General features: G+C 44.2%; 1 protein-coding gene across 2 annotated transcripts in view; it reads right to left on the bottom strand.

Moving 5' to 3' along the window:
- Positions 1-22,031, bottom strand: part of PTDSS1 (phosphatidylserine synthase 1) — a 53,752-nt gene that overhangs the window by 16,895 nt on the left and 14,826 nt on the right. The window contains exons 3-11 of one of the 2 annotated variants that reach the window (XM_080647051.1): positions 20,521-20,577; positions 19,139-19,216; positions 16,537-16,581; positions 13,349-13,473; positions 11,087-11,245; positions 8,320-8,471; positions 5,118-5,259; positions 4,195-4,307; positions 2,354-2,419 (exon numbers count right to left, since the gene is read on the bottom strand). In XM_080647051.1, coding sequence (XP_080503177.1) covers positions 2,354-2,419; positions 4,195-4,307; positions 5,118-5,259; positions 8,320-8,471; positions 11,087-11,245; positions 13,349-13,473; positions 16,537-16,581; positions 19,139-19,216; positions 20,521-20,577 — 937 coding nt within the window. The remainder of the gene's footprint in view (positions 1-2,353; positions 2,420-4,194; positions 4,308-5,117; positions 5,260-8,319; positions 8,472-11,086; positions 11,246-13,348; positions 13,474-16,536; positions 16,582-19,138; positions 19,217-20,520; positions 20,578-22,031) is intronic. The other variant, XM_080647050.1, reaches the window with a different exon arrangement.

Genomic DNA, 22,031 nt, shown 5'->3' with positions numbered 1-22,031 from the left:
TCACTGAGACACAGGGGCCTATTAGGGCAGGGTGACGGGAAACCAATGCTGTCTGCTCCGCCCTGAGACTCCACCCCATTCAAGCTGAGCACAGCGGCTTTTGCAAGTCTTCTCCCATAAGGGTGTCTCCAGCACAGAAGTTCTCCCGGCGTAGACACAGCTGATCATCACAGCCAATTGGCCTGGAGGTCAATTCCTCCCAGTGATAACAACAACAATCAAGACTTAACTACAACAAGGCTGTGCACACAGCCCACAAAGGGGTGCACCAAGAGTGTCCACCTCAGGTAACGGGGGAGGCTGAGCCACTAGGCCCTATAGGACACCTAGCACACAAAGCCACTCTATCAACTCAGGGAAGCAACCAAAATGCAGAGACAAAGAAACAGATCACAAATGAAAGAAATGGAGAAAAGCAAATGACTGGATATAGAGTTCAAAACCACTTATAAGGTTCTTCAAGAGTTTTCTAGAAAAGGCCGATAAATTTAGCGAGACCCTTGAGGATATGAAAAAGGACCAACTAGAAATTAAGCATACACTGACTGAAATAAAAAATATTATACAGAGATCTAACAGCAGACTAGAGGATCGCAAGAATGAAGTCAAAGATTTGAAATACAAAGAAGCAAAAAACACTCAACTGGAAAAGCAAAAAGAAAAAAGAATCCAAAAATATGAAGACAGTGTAAGGAGCCTCTGGGACAACTTCAAGAGTACCAACATCCGAATTATGGGGGTGCCAGAAGAAGAGAGAGAGCAAGATACTGAAAACCTATTGGAAGAAATAATGACACAAAACTTCCCCCACCTGGTGAAAGAAATAGACTTACAAGTCCAGGAAGCACAGAGAACCCCAAACAAAAGGAATCCAAAGAGGACCACACCAAGACATATCATAATTAAAATGCCAAGAGCAAAAGACAAAGAGAGAATATTAAAAGCAGCAAGAGAAAAACAGTTAGTTACCTACAAGGGAGCACCCATATGACTGTCAGCTGATTTCTCAACAGAAACTATGTAGGCCAGACGGGAGTGGCAAGAAATATTCAAAGTGATGAATACCAAGAACCTACAACCAAGATTACTCTACCCAGCAAAGCTATCATTCAGAATTGAAGGGCAGATAAAGAACTTCACAGATAAGAAAAAGCTAAAGGAGTTCATCACCACCAAACCAGTATTATATGAAATGCTGAAAGGTATTCTTTAAGAAGAGGAAGAAGAAGAAAAAGGTAAAGATGAAAATTATGAACAACAAATACATATCTATCAACAAGTGAATCTAAAAATCAAGTGAATAAAAAAATCTGATGAACAGAATAAACTGGTGAATATAATAGAATCAGGGACATAGAAAGGGAATGGACTGACAATTCTCAGGGGGAAAGGGGTGTGGGGTGTGCGGGAAGAGACTGGACAAAAATCATACACCTATGGATGAGGACAGTGGTGGGGGGGCCTTAAGGGCAGAGGGTGGGGTGGGAACCGGGTGGAGGGGAGCTATGGGGGAAAAAAGAGGAACAATTGTAATAATCTGAACAATAAAGATTTATTAAATTAAAAAAAAAAAAAAGAAATGTCACTTGGCCATAAAAAAGAATGAAATCTTAACATTTGTAACAATATGGATGGACCTAGAAGGTATTAATTTTGCTAAGTGAAATAAGTCAGACAGCGAAAGACAAATACCATACAATTTCACTTATACGTGGAAGCTAAAGAACAAAATAAATAAACAAAACAGACTCACAGGCACAAAGAACAAACTGATGGTTCCCAGAGGGGAAGGGTGGGGACTGGGTGAAAAAGGTGAAGGGATTGAGAAGCACAGATTGACAGCTACAAAACAGTCACGAGGATATCAAGTACAGCCTAGGGAATATAGTTAATAATACTGTGATAACTATGGTGCTAGGTGGGGACTAGACTTATCAAGGGGGATCACTTCGTAAAGTATATAAATGTCTAACCACTATGCTATACAGCTGAAACTGATATAAAATAATACTGAATGTCAACTATAATTGAAAAATAAATGTAAAAAAATAAAACCAAACAAGCAAAAATATCTACTAAACATTTGGAAAAGTCAAATTTGAAGCTTTTAATCTACCTTAATTTAAAGGGATTATAAAGTAATTATCTAATTCACTGTATTTTATACTTTATCTTCTGAGAATAAAAAGAACTAAGGTTAAAAAAAACCTCCACAAATGAAAGCCATCTAAAAACATCAGCAAGCCTTCCTAGGAAAATTGCATTGAGAGGCATTCAACACAGGGTCAAGAAATAGCAAAAGCGATTTAGAGGCGTACGTGTTTTTTAAACCTCCATAGTGGCAGGTACTTACCCAAACACCCAGCACTGAGTCCCCACGCGCTTGCACTGTGTGTCGGTGAGGTAAGCGTAGTACTGTCTGAAAGGACAAAGGGGGAATTCACTGTGCTTCTGTAAGCCCAGCCAGGCAACATGGAATTAAGTTACTCTGACAGATGAGTATACAGATGTCCTGCCCTCTTCCATACACTCCAGCTGCCTGGTCTAGTTCCACTCAAGGAACTAGGAAGCTGGTGACTTCTGAAAGGTTCCTGTGAGAGGTTAGGCCTCAGCCGTGGGCAAACTACGGCCCGCGGGCCGGATCCGGCTGTTCTATCCTGTTCTCTTGCTCTCCCCTCCGCTCCTTTACTTTGAATTTATATTAGTTCACACAAACACTCCATCCATGCTTTTGTTCCAGCCCTCCGGTCCAGTTTAAGAACCCATTGTGGCCCTCGAGTCAAAAAGTTTGCCCGAGTTAGGAGCTCGGGCTGGGTTGCAAGGAGGGAGCCTGGTTTAAACAGCCAGATTATTGGCAAAGATGGTCTTGTCCAGGGACAGGCTCCCACAGCCTGGAGCCAAAGCAGCCCCTGTGGGTGCCTCAGCCCCCCTCTATGGAGGCGATTCTGAGAGTCACCTGCGCTGCCATGAACTGTCTCCTCTGGCTCACTCCTCTGGCTGCTGGTAACCAGGCAAAAACCATAGGTATTTTCTGGCTCTCAGAAACCAGAATGGCACCTCGAAGTCACTAAATGCCAAGGATTTTGAATGTTACTGACAAGATTAAAAAAGAAAAGTGGGTGGGCAATGATATAGAGTTGAAAGACTTAGAGCAGCACCTACTCAACATAAATACAATACAAGCCACAAATGTAATTTAAAATTTTCCAATAGCCACATAAGAAATGCAAAAATGAAAGAAGAAATTCACTTTCATAATCTATGTTATTTAACCCAATATATTGAAAACATTATAAAGAAGTGCTCTATATTGTTTTTGTACTAAGTTTCCAGACTCCGGGGTATTTTACATTATAGCACATTTCGATGTGGACTAGCTATAATCTAGTGCTCAACACATCCCTTCAGAAGCTGCACCTGAACCAGGAGTTCATCATCGTTTTTGAGATAACAAACTTTGAGGATTTTATGAAAGCCATCTATAAAGGCATATAAAACACATAATTTTGCATTAAACTTCAGGGGATTCACTTATACCTAAAGCTCATCCACGAACTATCATCTCTTCACCCCAAAGACCCCGCTGAAGAATTCTAGTGATAAAGAATTCAGGTCTTTGCCCAGCTAATGCATCTCAGTGGTTGAGTGTCGACCTATGAGCCAGGAGGTCATGGTTCGAGTCCCGGACAGGGCACATGCCCAGGTTGTGAGCTCAATCCCCAGTGTAGGGCGTGCAGGAGGCAGCTGATCAATGATTCTCTCTCATCATTGATGTTTCTGTCTCTCTCTCCCTCTCCCTTCCTCTCTGAAATCAATAAAAATACATTAAAAAATATATAATATTGAATTATAAATAAAACTGTAAATAAAAAAATAACATCATCTATACCATAAAAACGTTGTATTTTTTAATAATCTCATTAAAAAGGAAACCTCAACATCACTGCTACTCATTTTTTTTTTTAATAAGCCCTGGAGATTATAAGGGGTTTGAAAATAATGTTGTGGTTTTGATTATTCACTTCTGTTACTGAGGTCTGAGCAAAACATTTTCTTCATATTATGAACATATAATTCTTTACAATGATAGTTTCATGGAAAATCTGCTAGTTTATGTGACTTCCCTTATGCTAAACAGGAGAATACAAAGCAGGTTAACATGCTCAAGTGACAGTGAGACTTATACAGCATTACCTCACTGTGGGCGCCGTGATGCCACCAATAAAGAGAATCCTACACCAACTCAGTGGGTGACCGGCTTGGAACACAAAGATATGTTTCAAGAAGAAGGTGTTCAACTCAGTCAGCTGAAAAAGAAGGAGGCACCAGTCAACCTGATACTTCATTCTAAGTCATAATCCTATATTCCCTTATGGGAATTCCACAACTAAAAATAACTGGTATGTTCCAAGTATTTTCAGAGAACACATGGGGTCTTCCAAGGGTCGCTACGGAGACTTGTAATAGCCAGTACAACATGGGCATCAGCCAGCGGGGGGCAAGAGGGAGGTACTGGGGTGCTAGGAGAAGCACATGGGGGCACCAGCTACTTGTCGTGCTTCCTGGTTCACACAGCTGTCACTTGGGTCATGTGTGTGATCTGCTGGGATGGTCACGGTTCAATTCCTGGTCAGGTCACATGCCTCAGTTTCGGGTTTGATCCCCAGTAGGGGGCATACAAAGAGGCAGCCGATCAATGATTCTCTCTCATCATTGATGTTTCTATATATCTCTCTCTCCCTAAAATCAATGAAACCGTATTTAAACAAATAAAATAAAATAAATTACCCAAAGTGGCAACAGCCTTGACACAATTTTAAAAATCACACATTGAATTTGAAACATAAAAAAACAACAACTTGCATTTGTTCCGTTGGTCCTGAAAATGATCTTTCTAAAAAGCAATCTAATGCCTAACTCATTGGGTGATGGATACTTACTATGAGCTCCTTTAGGGAAATTTTAATTTGTTCCTTATTTGTCATTCAAAGACTCATATTTTAAAATGCCTTCATGATGAAACATCTAGCTGGTAAGCAATGTCAATTAGCATCACCTCTCAATTCTTGGGTAGTTTTATTTTTTCCCTAGTTCTGGGCACCTAAAAAGAAGAATACCTGCCAGATGATCATGAAAAGGTATATCCCAGCCACTCTCTGAAATGAAGACTTGGGGTCGAACCATCGAACGTAGGTCCAGCTGGCAGGAGTGAACTGCAGCACGGCTCTTTTGATTTTCCCAGTGGTGGTGTGGATGTCCCTGTAAGAAGAGAACAGCTCCAGTGAGAATCCGAAGAGATAAGAAAGGGGAAGAACAAAAACCCCAAAACAAGAAAAAAACAAACCAAAAAGCCCTCTGCGTTGACTGTTTACAACCAACGCCCCACACAGAAGGGTCCTTTCTCTGTGAACCGGCTCTGCAACAAGGGCCTCTCCGCACAGGTGACGCCCGGGGAGTCCAGGGATGCTGGGCACAGCGCAGAGCCCAGGCCCCGCGGAGCCAGGAGAGGCCGTGCTTGGTGAGTGGCTGACGAAAGAAGCTGAGAGGCACTGGAGACCTCCTTCTGGACCCAGGCGGGGAGGAGGAGGGTGCCAGCAAGAATCCGATTCTCACCACGGTTTGCCTCCCAGGTCAGGGAGTTTTAGTAAGAGAACATGCTCCATATTCTCGCGGTCTCCCACATCTTCACTTCGCCCTGTTTCTCCCTCAGGTAAGTGAGCCGTGATTTTTAACCGTATTTTTTAAAAATATATATATATTTTATTGCTTTTTTACAGAGAGGAAGGAAGAGGGATAGAGAGTTAGAAACATCGATGAGAGAGAAACATCGATCAGCTGCCTCCTGCATACCTCCTAATGGGGATGTGCCCATAACCAAGGTACATGCCCTTGACCGGAATCGAACCTGGGACCTTTCAGTCTGCAGGCCAACACTCTATCCACTGAGCCAAACCAGCGAGGGCAACCTTATTTTTGATCCCAGAATTGACTTGATTATAAATGTCATATGCCCATGACAGAATCAGTCACATATTACAGATGAGAACATGCAGGCTCAGAGAGAGCGGCTGGAGGACGCAGGCTCACTCTGCAAGCCTGGGAGCGGGTGTGCACACCAGCCCTGCCTCGCTAGCGCAGGAGAGCCGAAACCCCGGGCACGCAGCAGTGAGCAGTGCTAACTTCCATCAGGATCTTTACGTCTCAGACCGTGCTAAGTGCTGAAGGCACAAGTGCAAACAAGTCAGGCCTTTATTCCTTGGGAGGGGGCGGGGGAAGTGGAGGGAAACCAGGTTTGCTCCTCATTCACTCACCTACCCACCAACAAGCACGTAGTGAGAAAACCTTGCAGCAAGCACATTCGCGGCAAAAAGAAACAGCAAGATAGAAACTATCCAAAGTAAACAAGAACTATGAAGAACCTGTGTTTTTTAAAAATGGCGAAACTTCTTCAAAAGATGTAGGGATAGTTGGGAATAAATAGAGAAATTCGGCATAATTAGGATTTGGAATACTTCATATAGTAAAGAAGTTGTTAATTCAACTTAAGTGAATCTATAGTCATTTCTACATTTCATAGAACTTTTAAAAAAGCACCAATGGGATTTTCTGTTGATTAGTTTGTTGACCCGACAAAACGATTGTCAAGTCGAATTTGAAGCATAAATATATGAAAGTAGGGAAGCATTATGTCAGGGTTTAAGGAGCCAGACAGTGACACAAATTCAGACTCCACAGTTCGCTGGTTATATGTCCTTCAGCGAACTGCTAAACCTGAGTCTCTGTATCATCATCCCTAAAATGAGAAGAATGTAGTGTCTACCCCTCGGATTGACAGAAACCTCAACTGCTTATAGAGCTTGCTTGGAGCAGTTATCCAGCACAGCAAAGGTCTGTTACATTATATATGTACTGCCTTAAATATATTAACAAGCATCCTTTCTAGTCATTGGCTAAAGAAGGAATTCTAAAATTTCTTACAATAAAAAGACTAAACCATTGAAGAATTAGAAGAAAATACGGGTTAATATTAACCTAAACAAAAAGATTTAAAGCTTTTAAAGTTTAAATGACAAAATTACCACAAAAAAAATTAAAAGAGTTTGACAAAAATGGAAAATAAAGTCACATTTATGAAAAACGTTAAAATCCTTAATCCAGAAAAATCGCTAATAAAAGAGAAAAATCCAATAGAGTACACTAGAAATTTAATATCACACAATTTTATGTATAATAAAATTGACAAAGCTTAAAAATAAAATTCAAAGCAATAGTGAAATGAACACATATTCATTGGTGTATACAGGTGAGAACATAAATTGGTATATTCTACTTGTAAGAATTTATATTAAAAAAATCAGACATGCGCACAAAGACATATTCAAAAATGTCCACTTTTTTATAAAAGTGAAAAGTTTGAAATAACTAAATGCTCATAAAAGGAAATTGTTTAAATACTTTATGGTTTACCCATATGTTGGGATATGAAGACTCCCTTATGAAATTATATTTTTTAAAAATTTAAATGTTGGAAAATGCTCCTGTTTTGTTATATAAATAAATAAAGTTTCAAACACACTGAAAACGACTGTTTTCATGATCACTACCGCGTGCTTCCCTCCGTATCAATGGCATGGCTCCTGCCAGTCACACTGAGGAGCGAGTTCAGAGAAGCAGGATAAAGAATGACGGGGTGTGCTCTGTCCCCCACGGAGGCAGAGGAGGAACGCGCCACTGAAACTCGACAGTCAGAGACAACTACCTGAAGACGTAACGAGTGAGCCAGGTCAGGAAAGTGAAGGCCCCTGGGAACACAGGTCAGACCCAGGCAGGCGGGAGGCTATATATACACGGCACACCCAGGCAGGCAGGAGTACATACATGGGCTCAGGGCGCTTGGTACCCTGGAGGGTGTGGAGAAAGGTACCCTGCTAAGTCCATGGAAGTCCACTAAAGATCACGAGAAGCTGTCACAGGGGAATGACACGGTGAATGGGACATTCTTTAAAAAATCAGTCCAGCAATGGTGTGAGGAGGCTTTGAGGGGTTACCTGGGAGAGAGGGGACTAATTAATCCAGCGATGGCAGTCTGAATGCAGGCTGAGGTACACAGGTAAAAAGGAGACAGTTTTGAGAAAATCGTAAGTGACTTAGTACTTTCTGAATGAATGCCTGAAATTAGGTTTCTAATCATTTGTGAGTTTCAATTACTAATGTGTAATTTACTTCTTGTCGTCAAAGACCGTACCACAGGCTGCTCCTACGACAGCAGTTCCGGTTCGCTGCGAAAGCTGTGACACTGTCCAGAGGGGCGCGGCTCACCTGAAGCTTGCCCAGTGGTAGGTCCTCATCTCTAAGAACCGGCAGACGACCATGCCCAGCCAGATGCCGCCGCCGTTGCACAGCAGGATGTCCAGGACCACCTGGTCCCACCAGCACTCAGCGAAATTGGGCAGGAGATGCATGAAGAAAAGCTGAGAACACAACAGACGATGGTGGTAAAATTTAAAAAAAAAAAATGGAGTACACACATAAAGATAAATTTCCTTTAAATTTTTTTAATTGATTTCAGAGAGGAAGGGAGAGGGAGAGAGAGAAATATCGATGACAGAGAATCATGAATTATCGGGCCCGCAACCCAGGCATGTGCCCTGACCAGGAATCCAACTGTGACCTCCTAAGTTCATAAGTCAATGCTCAACCACTGAGCCACACCAGCCGGGCAAATTTCCCTTTAATAATACATGTTTTAGGAAAAGTTGTTGCTATGTCAGTTTTTCCTGATGTATTAAAAAAAAAAAAGTACGGTTTGTACTCTGGCTCTTCTTTTTTATATTGCGAACGGTTTGCAAACAGTACTGATGCAGACAGCTCCTCTTTTGAGAGAGGCCTTTAAAGAAATGATGGCCCCTCTTTCCAAAATGCTACTGACGAACTGCGCCGGCTAAGGGCAACACGACAAGGACTCGGGAGGGTAAAGGAGGGAAGTTCTCAGACCTGCCAACGAAGCACTGGCGTAATATTCAGATCAGCAGCTCGGTAACTGAAGCTGTGCATTTCAGAAATACTCCACTCCCTGTTTATTTGGGTAAAACAGGGAGGAAGCTGTAAACATAAAGTAAAAAAGCTAGACCTTGATGACGTGATATACGGAACTGATAGCTTAATGGGAAATCTCACACCAACTGATTCCCCAAAATGACCATCTTTTATGAAACACTGATGATAAGCAGGTGGTAAGACAAAATGAAATCAAGGTGCTTGATCTCAAGGGCAGGAGTCAGATGTTCATCGAACCACAAAATAAGGTAGGCTGTGGCAAGTGTTACCATGGTGACATAAAAGGAGCACAATGGGGACAAGAGAGAGCCATCCTGAGAGATGGCAATTGCACAGGCTTCTGCAAGGAAGGAATACTGAAGTGGGATCATTACGGCCAGAAACGACTGGCCTCAGGAGACAGAGATGGAGATGAGACATTTCAGAAAGGGGAACAGTCATGTCCAGGGTGGAACAGAAGTCTGCTGCACAATGTTGTTCAAAACAAGGGCAGAACAGCCGAGTCCGGGACAGAACGCCCTGCCGTGTGAATGCCCGTTTTAAAGTCTGAAATTACAGAGAAACTGCCTGGGGTTCTCAAAGGAGGCAACCCCATAATTACAAAGTAATATAATTACAAAGTAATAGAAGAGAAGAGAATTACTCCGGAGTAATATAATAAATACTACAAAATAAAACTACTCATGAAAGCATTCCATAGACTAAAACATTACAAATGCACGTGTGTGAGGCGCCTGCCTTCTTAACGTGTCTGCTGCCAAGAGGTACAAAGCAGCTCCGGCAGGTGACGGTGGGGGCCTGCGCTCTGACCCAGGGGGTCACCACCCTGAGGCACATTCCCAGGCTCCCAGCCACGAGGTGGAGCATCAGCTCTTCCTAGGCAGACGGTGATGACACAGTTGCTGAAACGAAGCGGCGGGGGGATGGCGTGGAGGACACCGCTGCCTGGGGAGCTTCCCTGGAGAACCCTGATCCTCTAGGTTGGGATCAGGATAATGACTGCCTTGGAGAAACATGCTGTGCAAATGGCCACAATGTGTTTCTCGTGAATGAGTAGGAGTAATATAATAACTAAACAATAAATGAGTTAGTTCCCCAAATTTCATTTTGCTAATGGTTTTTCAAGAATATATCTCTTTTCATTCATTAACTGAGACAATATGTTTGATTACTGAGATGTAACGCTGTACCAGTAATTCATTCTTCAGCTACAAAACATCACAATGCCCTAGTACAGTGGTCGGCAAACTCATTAGTCAACAGAGCCAAATATCAACAGTACAACGATTAAAACTTCTTTTGAGAGCCAAATTTTTTAAACTTAAACTTCTTCTAACGCCACTTCTTCAAAATAGACTTGCCCAGGCCGTGGTATTTTGTGGAAGAGCCACACTCAAGGGGCCAAAGAGCCGCATGTGGCTCGCGAGCCGCAGTTTGCCGACCATGGCCCTAGTAATTCCCAAACACCACAATCCTATTTATTTCAAGCTGGAACCTCATTACTGGGTAAACTATCTATTTACTAATAAGCAGATCTCATTAACTTTTATTTGTCTCACTTGGGATTTCAATTTCATTCTTGAGCTTTATTTCATCTGTGTGTTTTTTAAATTTTTTATTTATTGATAGATTTTAGAGAGAAAGGAAGGGAGAGAGAGAAACATTGACTTGTTCCACTTATTTATCCACTTATTATGAAGCATTCATTGGTTGCTTCTTGTATGTGCCCTGATCAGTGATCGAACCTGCAACCTTGGCGAATGCGGATGATGTTCTAAGCAACTGAGCTACCTGGCCAGGGCTCATTTGTTTCTCTTTAAGATTTGTGACATAGAGGCACAGTTTAAGTTAGCAAGAAGCTATTTTTTTCTCACAAAGCTGTAAAATATTCCTAAGGGGGTGTTTTCAATGTAGTTTTGTTCCCGACACTAGAGAATGGATACTTGACTGTGAACTGACAGACCAGCTACTTCCTCCATATAAAATCTCCACAGTGCAGGGTCCAGATGACGGCCTGCCCCCTTCTTACCTCGGTTAGCTCCCAGGTGATGCTGATGGTCCAGCAGAGACCATAACTGCGGATCAGTAAGGCCTTCATGGCCCAACCCCAGAAATGTCCAAATGCAAATATATCGAAATGGCTGATAATCCTCTCCCAGGTGATAACATGGCAGTTCACAGCATACTCCTGTTTAAAGTAAAAAGGGGAATAATTAATGATACTCTAGAAATCAACTGGCTTCCAGGATTCTGATGTTAAATAGGAACTGATGTGACCTTAATAACTAATATATGTACTGCCCAACAAAAATGTTTTAATTTTTAGATTCTTAAAGAAATATGGATAAGCATTAATTAGTTTATGAATTAAACTGCTTGGTTCTGAACTGCAAAAGTTGGGTTAAAATGAGAAGCAAAATAATTTTATAAAGGCTTACACATCTCAAAGAAGGGGTATCACATATGCTATGTCACCTGACCAGAGGACAACTGTGTTAAGGTCAGTAACAAAACATAAATAAAGCCCTAACCAGTTTGGTTCAGTGAATAGAGCATCAGCCTGCAGACTGAAGGGTCCTGGGTTCAATTCCAGTCAAGGGCACATGCCTGGGTTGCAGGCTCGATCCCCAGTAGAAGGTGTGCAGGAGGCAGCCGATTAATGATTCTCTCTCATCATTGATGCTTCTATCTCTTTCTCCCTCTCCATTCCTCTCTGAAATCAATAAAAATATTTTTTAAAAGTCCAAGAAAATTGTGGGGGAAATATATCTGAGACATCTTTCTCCTAATCTCTAAGATTTCACAGACTTCAGTGAGCATGAAAGCACTTGTTATTATTATTACTATTATTATTATTATTATTATTATAACTGTATAACTGAAGACTAGTCCAAAAGGAAAGTACAGGTTTTAGAGCCAAAGGGATCTTACCAATTTGTGCTCTGAGCAAAATACTTATCTATTTTAAGCTTCTATTTTCTCCTCAGAAAGATGGGGCTATGACTGTCTGCCATACATGCGTGAGGCTTGAATAGATTCCATATAAAGTGCCCAGCCCAGTGCCTGGCAGAGTAGACAACCTCAATCAGCCCCTGCTATCACCCTCACCCCAACCGTCACAATCATTATCATTAGAAGCTGTAAGTCACCCTGCACCATCCTCTTCCTTAGAGTCTGAACCCCACAGACTGTCTTCCCGAGACTCCGAAGTCATTTCTGGCATTCTTATTCCTGCCTTTAGCATGTCCTTTATAAACGTTAAAGATACAGTCAAGCCAAAACCGGTTTGGCTCAGTGGATAGAGCGTCGGCCTGCGGACTCAAGGGTCCCAGGTTCGATTCCGGTCAAGGGCATGTGCCTGGGTTGCGGGCACATCCCCAGTGGGAGGTGTGCAAGAGGCAGCTGATCGATGTTTCTCTCTCATCGATGTTTCTCTCTCATCGATGTTTCTAACTCTCTATCTCTCTCCCTTCCTCTCTGTAAAAAATCAATAAAATATATTAAAAAAAAAAAAAAAAAGATACAGTCAGGAAACACCATTCCGAAGGGTCTGACCAATCTCAACTGCAGTAGAAGGATGACTTCTCGGACCTTTTATTAAGTCCCTTCCTACTGTTTCTTGCTCGTTAAACAGGGTCTGTCTCTGGCCCAAAGGCCTGACCTCCCTTTCTGAGCATCACCAGCTCTTTCTTCAAACTGTACCAAGTGTTAGGCCCTGAGGGAGGGGGTGTGGAGCGAATGCATTACAGTATAAAACAGCCTCTGACACCAAAGCACAGAGCAGCTTCAGCCAAGAATAAAATTACGTTTTGTGATTTAGTAAAGCTGATGAACGCGATGGCCTAAATCATGACAAGTGGCCCCTCATGGAAGCAGGTGGGAAGGACCGCGGCGGAGGCTGGAGGTAGCAGAGCAGGTGCAGCTCCACCACTGAGGACCTGTGTGTGCAAGGCGCCGGGCCAGGCCTCGTGGATAACGTCGCTTCTTTAGTTCGCGGTCAACTCCCCAAATAGTGTGCCACCCCAAGTCCCACAGCTAACGAGGGACGGAGGCAGACACACACCAAGGCCTCCTGAACACGTTCACACGCTCCCTGCCGCCCCCTTGGCTACGAGAGGACTTCGCTTCCCTGACTATCCCTCAGGGGAGCCACGCCCCTCCCCAACCCGCCCCGAGACCTGCGTTTAGCTCTCTGCTCAGGACACACGGAACAGGAGCCATTGGAATGTGCATGGAACTCCCTCCAACACCCAGGAGCCCAGCAATACCCGGACCACTGACCAGTACATACCATGATGTCCGCTTCCCTCGTGGCGTAGCGGAGATTTGGATCTAGCCAGTACATGATGGATTTCACCTGCTCAAAGTTCAGGAAGAGGAGGAAAACCAGGAAGAGGAAGTAGAGCACACTGAGTCCTGAGGGAAAGAAACAGTCACACTGAGGACAGACCCGGGTGTCGGATGCACAACACACATTACTCCCGAGTCACTTACGGCCAAGCTGACACCGACACTGAGACACAGCGTGTCGAGACCCCCCAGCACAATCTGGTGCTTCCTTGGTGAGAGCCTCATGCACAGTCCTAGTTCAGGCCGAGAGGGTCAGCAACACTTGTTGAGAAAAGTATGCTGAAGCCGAGACTTGAAGGACTGGCAGACAGAGGGGTGGGGTGGGAGTGGAGGGTGAGCGCAGTTTTCAGGCCGAGAAAGGGTGCAGGTAGGTCTCTGGAGAGAGAGGTGTCTGGAAGCCAGCACGTGGCTGGGTGCCAGCAGCAAGGGGAAGGAGTGTGGTGGCCCTGAAGTGACAGTCAGGCTGGGGGCCATGGCAAAGGTTTCAGATTTTATCGTATGTGAAACAAGAAGCACTTGACGGGGTTTCAGTTGGGAAATAAGATGATCTAGGTAACATTTTACAAAGCTGACTCTGGCCACTGTGTGGAGAGGGGTTGCAGGTGGACGAGGCCAGCGTAGATAGTTGGGGGGCCAGTTCAGCAGTGACAGGTCTGGAGTGCGGGAGGTGGCCCACATTAGCCCTTGCAGGCATTGCCTTACTGTCACATCCTATCATAACTGGTTTCCTCATAATCTTCCCACGTCATTGAAAAATAAAGTTAATCTACTCCAAGAAGGCAAAAGCCTGCAAATACACTTTAGAAAGCTCTGAAAACCAACCACCGGGGCTTTGTCACTTCTGTTTCTGTTGAACCTGCTAGAATTTATGTGTTGATATAGGCCATCAAGACACTGTGATACAAATGACCTTGGACCACAGCACCCCGTCCAAAACTGGCTCAGCGCTAATCTGCAGGGAGCCACTCCAGGAGAGGGCATCGTGGCTGGAATGCAATGGGCCGGCTACAGCGCCAGGCCTTCCACCAGGGATTGTGGTGGGGGGGGGGGAAGGGGGTGAGGGGCCGTAGAGGAGCATTCCCACCAGGTCGTGATCCCAGGGCCTAGGCACATAGGTGTGAGGACCTCCTCGGGTTTGCACTTATGCACCAGCTATTTTTACACAAATTTTCAACTCAAATGCCCGCCCCCCCCCAACCCCGTACCTGTTTATTATAATTCTCTCAAAATAATTACTTCAATATAGAAAGAAAACATTGCAGTTCATGGCTGGGCTTCAAGGTCCATGAAGAACATGCAGAACTGTGTGTGTGGAGCAAGCATGCATGAGTGCATGTGTGTTTGTGTGTCTGTTAAGGGAGGAAAGGATCTATAGTTCTCATCGGATTAGCAAAGGGCTCCCAGATCCCAAAAAGATCTCAGGTAAGGAATAAAACTGCTCATTCCCTATAGTGGACCATTTGAAATAGGAAAAGCTCAGGTGTAGCCAACTAGCTGAAAATAACTTTTAACTTCAAGCAGAAATATTAAGTCCATGAGGTGAAAGTATGATGCAACCAGGACTGTCTTTTTAAAAATGTAAATGAACCATCTCACTTCTCTGCAAAAAATCCTCCCATGATCTCCGACTGCCCTTCACACCCACAATCCTGCAGGTTTCTGGCTGTGCCTAACTCTGCCCACTCACTACTTCCCCAGGCCTGCTAAGCTCCAGCCACCCTGGCCTGGGACACGCCGAACGTTTCCTCGCTGCGGACCACTGAGTCTCATTCTCTGCCTGGCTCCCACCCCCGCCCTGGCACGCTCAGATCCTCCTCTGCATGCAGGTTTGGGGTTAAGCACCCTGCCTTCAGCCTCCCTCACGCACAAGCAAAAGCAGCCACCCAGTCACTATCGCCTCACATGGTTTTACTACACGTCCTAACACTTAAGCCACATCTGACTTTTCTGATGATTGGTCTAACAGAGTGTTTGCTGCAGTTGTCCTCCCTCTGCAGGGCCCTCCCGACTGGCAGAGCGGCTCCTGGGCTGTCTGCCCATCACAGCCTCGCTGCAGAGCAGCGCCTGCCCACAGGGCACTGGACGAAGGTCCGGACTGACCACTAAATTCAAAGGGATTTACCTCTGATCCCTGAACATTGAAAGAAAAACAGGCAACCTTGAGCGAAAGGTCTATCTTTACGGTCCTTATGCAGAAGATTACATTTTCCGAAGTTAAAGTAATTTATTTGGTGTCTTATTTAGGCAAGATAAAGCCAATGTCTATAGTTCTAAAGATCTGTATTAAATCCATTCAGGTGATTTGACTATTTGGACTAGAAATCAAATAAAAATAAGACATCCAATATTTATATTAAATGCTTATCACTAAACTGTAGTTCAAATCAGGGCTCTCTGTCTAAAGATTTGTCCCTTTCCCAAGTTCTTTCCCATTCATAACACTGAGATTGTTGGATTTTTCAGTCCCCCTCAATGCCGATGAGACCACTGTGCTCATAGGATACACTTGAGCTTGTACTAGCGAAGAGAAACAGGAAGATGCTTAACCCACTGTCCACCATAAGCGTCTGTAGATGCAAGCGGCGGACCTTCCCCACACGCCACCTGCGCCTATAAAACAAAAATGTTTTCCCTAAGTGGCAGCCCTGACCAACTTTAAAATCATTTTTTGTGAGAATTTTCAGCTGAAAATATTCAAGAACACCTGAATTGTGAGTAATATATTTATTTTTATAATATTCACTGCAAATTGATTTTTTAAATTAAATTCAAAATATTGTGGCGGGTGGGGATGGTTTTCGTTTTGGACGTGTGGTAGTTAACTGGTTAAAGAAAAACAAGCCACAATCCCTATGTCGAGTCCTGTGTACTGTAGAGACAACTGCATAAGAAAGGGGCAAGTGGAGCTAAAACGGTTCACATGTACGAGGATGTCGATTGTCACCAGTACTTTATTTTGTGGCAAAGATTTTAATAAAAAATTTACATTAGGAACACCAAGACGTAAAAAGCTATACAGTTTTTTTTCCTATAGCGTAGTAAGCAAAACTGCTATAATATGCAAAAAAAAAAAAAAAAAAAAAAAACTTTTTAAGTAGCATATATTTTAAAATCTAATGGGTAACTCACCAAAAACCATTCTCCATAAGGCTGGATGAGGCCGAGTAAACGGACCTGCGGAGGTAACGTAACAGGGTTAGAACAAACTCATTTCAGAGACAAGACTAAAGACAGTAAAAGGCCCTTCACTTAAATTTTGTTTTATAGGTACTTTGAGGTCCAAGTCTAGGTTGAAATGTTTTGTCCACATTGTAAGAACTATTGCCATACACATAACAGGCACCAAGTCTCCTCAAGTTGTGTGTGTTTTGTTTTTTTCTTTAGAACTCAGGTCATCATTTCCCAGGGAAACAATGTGATAACAGCAAGTAGGTTACCTGTAAGTGTAAGTCATACAGATTGTACCTTAACAAGTGAAAGCTCCCTGCTCTGCAGAAGCTCCAGGGGAAAGAGGTCTGGACCGTGTGTGCGTGCGTGTGTGTGTGTGTGTGTGTGTGTGTGTGTGTGTGTGTGTGTGTGTCAGGGTGGAGGGGCATGACTTATTCTGAAAATGAAAGAGAAAAGACAAATACTATGCTTTGCAAATAAGTGAGATGGGTAGTGAAACTGAAAATAAACTCTGAGCACTGGAGCGTGCAGGCTTTTAACATCATGAACTGTGGTAACAATAGCTTTTACCTGGCAACTCAGTTTCCATACATGATGCAGATCATGTTCAATGAAAAGTTTCACAAGATGAAACTTACTATAAGTGATACACAACACCTTCTCTTCTATTTTATTTCATTTAAAAAAAAAAAGGCAGAAGAAGGCAAGCAAGCTGGGTTCACTAGAGTGATTTATGATCAACTGAAGGTTACAACCCGCTAACGTTGAACACTGTTCTAATGGGCCCCCGACCTGCCCGGAGCTGCCCGCGCCTTTGGAACAGCCTTCCTACACTGGGAGACTTTCCAGCGTTATGCGTCCCGTCTCCCGGGGAGATGCCAGAACTTGCTGCCCAGGATTCTTTAGAACTAGGGCTGGTTCTTCAGTCGCACCCATGCCAGACTTGGCCTCAGAGCGGGCGGTAGTAGAGGAGAATATGCACAGCCCTCCTCTCCTCCCTCTGGTGCTAGCGAGCAGGAAGAGGCGAGGGAGGTGGCACTCCTCACCCTGCTGACTGTGGCATGAGGTCCCATTACAGTTCACTGCACAAGTGACAGTGGGACAGACTACAGCCGAAGCTCGCTGGGGTTTCCTCACTAGACCAGTTCTGCGTGCCATGCCAGTGTCTAGCTTTCCTGGGAACTCGTTTCCCAGCCTTCTACCATTCCTCCCCAGGCCAGCCAATATGCGTTAACAGGCTTTTAAACCAGCACGGTCAGCTTCTGTTGCTTGCAACCGGGAATCCTGTCCGAGGCAAATATTTACATTGTGATTTTTATTCTGGAACTCATTCTAAAATCCCTCTCTTCTTACACAGGCTCAATTAAAATATATATGAACTGCTTTCTTTTGATGAATCAGTTCACATTAGGAAAATTTGTTACAAGTATCCCTACTATGCAATTCTCAATTCCTGAGTACAGATGGTGAGAATTCAGAAAGTACATTAGCTTTGTGCGAGACTTCGCTTTATCCAAATTAATCTGGTGCCCGAGTTTTGGATGGCAAGTAGTGAGAGCTCAGAGATGAGAGATACCTACAGTCTTTTTAATCATCTGCTCCTCTCTCAGAAAAGCACAATGAAGCAGAGAAGCCTGAATTCCCTTTTAGATAACATCATAATGTGGTTAACTTTCTTCACATGCCATTGGAAAACTGACAGCTAATACTGCCATCTTTTAAGTAATTTTCTCTTCACTGATTTTGAGCTGATGTCTCTTGACTTGTCACGATGAATGAATGACCTCCGTATTACGATGGCTATCTGGCTTGAAATATTACTTCATCCATGCCACCGAATTAACCTCTCATAACAGGGGACCCCAGCTTTCTCTATGGTTTCCTCTTACAAGGTCCAACTCTAATCTACTTGGCATGCAACAGAACTCCATGCCCAATCAAGACTCAAAACCACATGTTGTTCTCAAGAGCAATCATAATGTTAATTTATAATAGCCAGCGGTACTTTCTGGGCACTCACTGGGTACCAGGCTGAAGGCTGAGACACCCCCACGTTTGTCTTAGTTCTCCTAACAGGTGGGTACCATCAGCCCCATTTTACATAAGAACAGTGAGCCCCAAAGAACTTGTCCAGGGTCACACAGCTCACAGGACTCCTCTCTGGTCTGAGAGCACACAAGTACTTCTCCATCAACTCTGTCAGGCCTGGGCCAGCTCAGGAGGTGAGACTGAGGAGGAGTGGGGGCCGGAGCCAGGACTGTCCCAGGGTCAGGAGAGCAGGTGGGAGAAGCAAGCCGGTGGGTCCTGCAATTGGAACTGATGAGCAAGGTCAAGAAAAGCTGCAAGGACAGGGAAATGCCAGGCAGCTGATGGGAGCTCCCTCACATCAACTAGCAGAAAGGCCCCAAAGTCCTCCTCCACCTGCCATTACTGTAAGAGAAGCCTCTGGAAAACAGATATAGCCCCAGCTTATCTGACCCTCAGCAGTTGTTCCAAAGTGAGAGGACAGACAGGTGCTTGAGAACCTGGGAGCCAAGGGGCCTTCCAGCTCGCCTTAACCTACACACAACTGCTTCAGCCCCAGGGTACTTCCCTCGGTTACTCTGTGATTCCCTGTGACAGGCCCACGCTGTTCCAGGACCTGGAAAGAGAATTTTCATTTTATTGCTGTTTGTTTTGAAGCCTTGACTTATCCCTACTTGATCTGTTTCCTCTTTTTTCTACATCTCCCACTTACACATCATAATATCACATCACAATGTTTCTCAAAAAAGACAACTTTTAAAAATGACCTTTCAGCTTTGCAAACTGAAATGCACTGGATCTGAAAAAGGCTTAGGAAGGTGGGTTTCAGAAGAGACAGAGTACCAAGGTGCTCTGTCCCGAACCAGGCTGGTGGGAACCAACTGTGTCATTTACTGACAACAGGTGAGATAAAGCCCTGGCGCATGTAAGGTGAGTCTCAGCAGTCAACTTCATACCTGCCCCCTTCTTAGAAGTGCATTTTGGTAACATTATTCACTGAGAGAACCATCTTCATCATCAGACAGTACTATTACTCAAATATCATTATACTTTTTAAAAAACCAAAAACGAGGCTGGCATTTTTCTATACCATAAGCCTTGGCATTTATGCTCACTAGGTCACCCACACTTGGCTACTCCATGCAAGCCGCCTTCTTAAAGCCATGCTTTCCACGGCATGGTCTGTCTAGGAGGATTAGTACCACCTCAGCCTTCCTCAAGGCCTTCTGCACAGACCTCCTCTCCCAACAAGCTATGCACAAGTGTGCCTGGAGGAGCCGGGAGCCCCCTCCGGTCTCTTTTCCGTGCCCAGGCGGCGGCGGAAACAGGGAAGGCACTGAGTGTGGGAAGAAAGAGGCCTGTTTTGCTCTGGATTCTGGTTTCTCACCAGGCTCATTTAAAACTACATGTTTTCTCTTCTTCAGCAGGCCCTACGTCCCGAGAACATACTTGTAATCAGATATTCAGAGCACGATGAATTTCAAAAGACATAGAAGCAAAATGTCTTCATCATGAGGAGCCTTTCAAAAAACGACCTTAGAAATGAGAAAGAAGGCCACTGCTTGTCTTGCCAGCAACAGTTATCCCGACTACTAAGTTTAAGGGACCAAACCCTCAGGAGGTATAATTCTTTAAACAAAAGCTAGAAGTTACACTTTTGTCCTCAAGCCCTCTTAGTCTGCTTCTTCCCTTATTTTTTTTCAGCTTTATTGAGGTATAATTGATAAAACTGGAAGATATTTGCTTACTATTCAAGTTGAAATGTCTCTAAGAAACAAGAAAAGTAAGTAAAAGCATTCCTATGCATATTTTAAACCTGAGGGGGAACACTTTAATGAGAAAAAGTAGTGAGCAGTGGGCAGAGAATGAGGAGATAAGAACTTGGGGGAAAAATTAGAAGCCGTGAACCTTCTGGATCACCTTGAAATCTCAGGGATGTAAGTGGCACCACGCTGAGCTCAGAGAAGCCAAATGAGCCTGAAGGACAAACAGAATGATAAAATCAGGAAAATCAGGAAATACTGCTTCAGTCTACGAGAATACCTTACAGAAGCGCTGAGTGCTTTCTCTTGCCCATAAGTCAAGGGGAAAAGAGGGCTAATGCTGTGAATTGTTTTGCTGGCAGATTCATTACTTAATTCAACATCTATCCTTTGAGAGGCCACTGTGGGCCAGGCACTGGGGTCCAGAGCAGGCTTGGATGCTGTGGGAAGGGGTGGAAGAGGAACAGTTCAAGGGAGTCCTCAGAAGCCAGGAAAGTACACCAGTCAGTTATCTGTTGAAAGAAATCTCAAAGCCAACTGGAGACTGAAACAGGCTTCTCAATCACTCCCCTGAAATAGTGAGATGATTACACTCCAATTATAAAATTACGCTTATATTTGAGCGTCAGTTGCTGTAATGAGATGATGGAAGTAGCATTTAAAACAAACAAACGAACCAGATTTAAGGGAACCAAAAGAGAACGGGAGAGAAAACGGCAGGAGACCAGGCCTTCCTTCCCGTCAACCCCGGGTCCGTCCCTCCGGGTCTGTGGACAGGACTGAAGGAAGGAACTGGAGAGCCTCGCCTGTCACTCATCCTGTTGACAGACAAAGGATTTGTTGAGTATCCATTCCTCTCCCATGTTCCTTCCTCTAAACCCCAAGCCGAAGGAGGTAATCCTTTCTTTTATTCTTTCGGTCAATGAGATCGACTGTGAGCTACTCCTCTGGGCACTGTAAGTTCCTGTCCTCAGGTCTCCTTGGAAAGAGGCACGTCGCCCACGCTGGGCAAGGAGAACTGAGGGCGAGTGTGCTGGAGGCTTTCTAGAAAAGGTCTCTTCACTCTTAAAAGACACAGGAAGAGAGGACGTTTTCTCGGCTGGACACTGTCAGGACCTGTGTCTGGCACCGAGCAGCTCCCTCCAGATCACCAGGGCAGGAAGCCCAGGCTGGGACCAACATGCTGGAGATGGTGGGAACAGGAAGAGGTCCCCGAGCCTCGGAAACAGCCAGCCCTGGAACCACTCTATCGGGGAACTGCTGGCGATGTACGAAAGGAAACCTTTTTCTTATTCTTTAAGCCATTTTGAAATGGGTTTCCTATTACCTGTGGCCCAAAGCACTCTGTTATAAAACCCTATGGGGAAAGTCAAAGGCTTTCTTTGTTATTCAGACTCTGAACAACAACAACAACAAAAATCACAGGGCTCCCTTCCCATAGGAGTTGACCGATTCTACCACACAGATAGCATGTATAACTCACACACATGAGCCATATGGACGCAATCATATTGAGGCCGCTACTCAAGCATGCAGGGCAGCCTTTACTGGGTCAAGGATAAATGCATTTGAAGTTGCCAAAACAGAACCATTCTGTGAATGCCATCCACTCAGGCACTGCCCAAAGTGTCTTTCAAGGAGAAGACAAATGTTGGGCTTTGTCTCTCC

This window comes from Plecotus auritus, assembly GCF_963455305.1.
Source record: "Plecotus auritus genome assembly, chromosome: 11".
Classification (NCBI taxonomy): Eukaryota; Metazoa; Chordata; class Mammalia; order Chiroptera; family Vespertilionidae; genus Plecotus; species Plecotus auritus.
Note: the sequence above shows the minus strand (reverse complement) of the source record. Positions and strands in the feature narration are given on the sequence as shown.